This window comes from Cynoglossus semilaevis, chromosome 20, assembly GCF_000523025.1.
Source record: "Cynoglossus semilaevis isolate Cse_v1.0 chromosome 20, Cse_v1.0, whole genome shotgun sequence".
NCBI lineage: Eukaryota > Metazoa > Chordata > Actinopteri > Pleuronectiformes > Cynoglossidae > Cynoglossus > Cynoglossus semilaevis.
The window spans coordinates 8,084,640-8,087,928 of record NC_024326.1 but is presented as its reverse complement, the minus strand read 5'-3'; the positions used below and the strand labels follow the sequence as shown (position 1 = coordinate 8,087,928).

The 3,289-nt window shown below is 38.2% G+C and overlaps 1 protein-coding gene and 1 long non-coding RNA gene across 4 annotated transcripts in view; one reads left to right on the top strand and one right to left on the bottom strand.

Moving 5' to 3' along the window:
• Nucleotides 1-3,289, top strand: part of LOC103396348 (uncharacterized) — an 11,086-nt gene continuing 7,797 nt past the window's right edge. For all 3 annotated transcript variants that reach the window (XR_003053028.1, XR_003053029.1, XR_003053027.1), the window contains exon 1: nt 1-53. This is a non-coding gene — a long non-coding RNA (uncharacterized LOC103396348). The remainder of the gene's footprint in view (nt 54-3,289) is intronic.
• Nucleotides 831-3,289, bottom strand: part of gata6 (GATA binding protein 6) — a gene marked incomplete in the record, with an annotated part of 5,706 nt that continues 3,247 nt past the window's right edge. Inside the window, 3 exon segments of the mRNA XM_025066043.1 lie at nt 831-2,050; nt 3,023-3,120; nt 3,229-3,289. Of these exon segments, the coding sequence (XP_024921811.1) occupies nt 1,892-2,050; nt 3,023-3,120; nt 3,229-3,289 (318 nt within the window).

The following is a 3,289-nucleotide window of genomic DNA, read 5'->3' as shown; positions in this document are numbered from 1 at the left end:
TGTTGCAGGGAATCCTTGGATTCTTGACTCATCACAGAAGCTTACCTCTGTAGGTAAGTGCTTGACTCTCCTGCCTGCAGTTCAGATCTGTCTCCTACTGAAAACATCTGGCTCATCATTAAGATTAACTATCAGACATCTGTGACCACAAACTGATAAAAAAAACCCCAAGTCTGTGTACATTTTTACGTGTGCGTCAGATGTGGTAAACTCGTCCAAATTCTGAAGGTATCAATTGAGTTAATGTTGAACCAATAAAATCCATAAAGCAGGCGCATAAACAAATGTTCAACTTTGTCATCAAATCGGAAATTGTGATTGTAAATGTTTCAGAAACACGTGGCATGTTGATATTTTCTTAAAAACACAGAGTGACTCTTATTTCATTTGCCTCACCAAAACAATTTAATGGATTAAAATTAAATATTTTACAAATTCCAAGAATTTAAAAAAAAACATAACACATAGTACAAGAAATAAATAGCTCCGTGAGGGTGAAAGGGTGAACTATGGAATCATTTAAATGGACATATGTGAATTTTCTTTATGGCTTGAGTTGGCTACTAGACCTGACGTATGTGGTGGTAGGAGGACATCGTAACAAAACAAACAGACAAAAAAATAAATCAAAATATTCATGAATTATCATAAATTGTAATTCCGGTTGTTGTGCATCGCTCTTTATTTTTCTGATTGTCTGCTTGTCACATGAAACTCCAAAAAAATGTTTCATTACATTTAACCCTTACTGGGGTTTATGTACTGTCATCAAGGTAACATGGGTTTGTTCAGAGATGACTACACTCTTCACATTGCTCTAATTTCATTTAAAAAAAAAAAACAAACAAAACTTAAAACCACAGTTCATGTTTGTGCTGTGAAAATTACACTGTTAGTAATGAATCACATGGTTGTGCAGCCAACAGTCCTTATTTTGCATTTTATGTCTTGTAACACAAAGGTCAGTGGACTCGCAGCTATTCTGGGTGTGCTTTGTTCAAACAAATCCGTCCAACTGCTTCACGTCTCTGAAGCTCTGCTCTGAGGGAAGTACCTTCACGCCTCGGCCACGGGCCGACAGTGTTTCAGCATCAAAGATTTGTCTGAAGGAGTTCATACTCACTAGTGATTAAACACACAAACAAACGAACAAACAAACAAACGGGACGACGCCGTCATTTATACCCTGTTTAAACCATGTGAGCTTCAGTCAAATACAGTAAGAGCTTTCAGTGGAAAACATGTGCACATTCAACACTACTGTATTACAGGACGCACACAAAAGAAAGGAAGGCGTCAGAATGGTTCATCCTCTACTCTATATTGATATCTTTATTCACAATCATAACCATGTTTTCAACATTAGAAGATTTATAAATATTTTTTCTTTTTTCTTTTTCTGATTCGTAAAACTCGTCAAGGCACGTGTCGCATGATTCCAGTTGGGGAAGGAAAGAAATAAAAATGAAAAATCTAAATGTACTAAAAGAGTGCAGCGCTTGATGAAGCGCTTGTATCCAATCATCAGGTTTTTTTTCTTCAGAGAGAAAAATACGTTATCTACAGTACATGATGGCTGCAGTGCCGTGGATGGTGGAGATTTCGAGTGCATGGCAGGTCCAGAATCCATCCACAGCAGGCCATCCGTCGAGTTGATCATCAAGCCTGGCGTTTCCCTTTTTTTTTTTTTTTTGTGATTTGAAATCCCAGATAGTCCACCCTGGCTCCCAGCCTGCAGCAACGACCTAGAGTGGTCTTACTCTTCTCTCTTCTCCCCCACTGTCCACGTCTGCTCGAAAATGTCCAAAAATACTTCCACAATGTGTAGCATCCAGACACACGGGGCCAAGGATTACTGTCCTTCCAGAGAGAGAAAAAAAACATCTTTTGATCAAGCTAAGGCCATGCACCAGGATTCACCACGGACTGAAGCTACATCTGAAGACTGGGTCAGGCCGACGCTGGTGTACAGGCCGTCCTGTGCTGAATATTTCATGACTGAGCCGGTGCCTGTTCCATCCCCTGAATTGGACAGCACAGACGAACTGACCTGCAAGACAGCAAAGCAAAAACGTTTAATGTTTATTTGAACCAATGGGAAAAGTCAAGAGGAATAACAGTAGAGACATAAGACGTGAAAAATATAGGTTTTATATAAATAAAACTTTAGCAAAGTCTGAAAAAAAAAGACCATTCTGCGACATTGCAGTTCCAGTTTAGTCGGAGACAGAAGAGGAAGGAATATTTCAGTTCACCTAAAACTGGGAGTTTCGTTAGAAATTTGAATCGTGTGGAAGAATGTGGGAGGACTTTTTTAAAAACGCTCTAAGAAGAAAAACTGGACAGTTGGAAAACCAGGAGACCAAAGCTTCATGAACCTCCTCCAAACCTCTGCAGTCAGGGACATATATTTTTGACCTTTCTAAAATATCGTTACTTTGAGTTTGATGAGGAAACTAAAATCACACCCAAATCACATTGCACCGTACCAACCCCCCAGAACCTTCCTGCAGGTGGTGAGTCCACTGGAAGGTACCAACCGCCCTAACCGGGATTCGAACTTGCCCAGGAGGTGAACCCTGGGGTTCCACACCAATGACAGAGACATTGCCTCTGGGCCAAAGTGCCACTGGAAACTAAAATAATATAATCAATCACATATGTCTGGACCTGCTGTGATGGGAATAACTAGTTTTGTAGATTAGCAACAATTAATAGATTTTCCCTAATCTCTCTCTCTCTCTCTCTACCTCTTTCTACATAAGAGATGATGTTTGATGTTCGAAATTTAGTTTGGAGTTAGGATTGGAATTCATTCAGATTAAATGATAATGAAAAGATTAGGATTAGGCAGTAATTTGTAATACAATTTAAATTAATTTAAATTAAATTTTAAATTAATTTTTAATTAAGTTCAGTTCAGGCTAAGGTGTGTGTGTGTGTGTGTTAAATGTAGATTAAGCAATATATCGTTGATTTTATAATAACAATAATAAATAGATTATTCTAATTATAATCTTACCCCTGACACTTGACCAGATGGAGAGCTTGTTTTGGAACAATCCTCAGAATTGGATGAAGAAGTTGATGTGGGAGTCATTGAGATGGAGCTGTTATTTCCTTTAAAAAAAATCAAAAAATATATATATTACATCAGTGTTAAACGTGAAAAATAATACATTTTTTTAAACTATAGAACGTGAACAGTAATTTGCCCCCGTGACTCACCAGAGGATCCCTTGCTTTTATTCAGTGTTTTGGGTTTTCTCTTCCTCGTCTGAATTCCCTC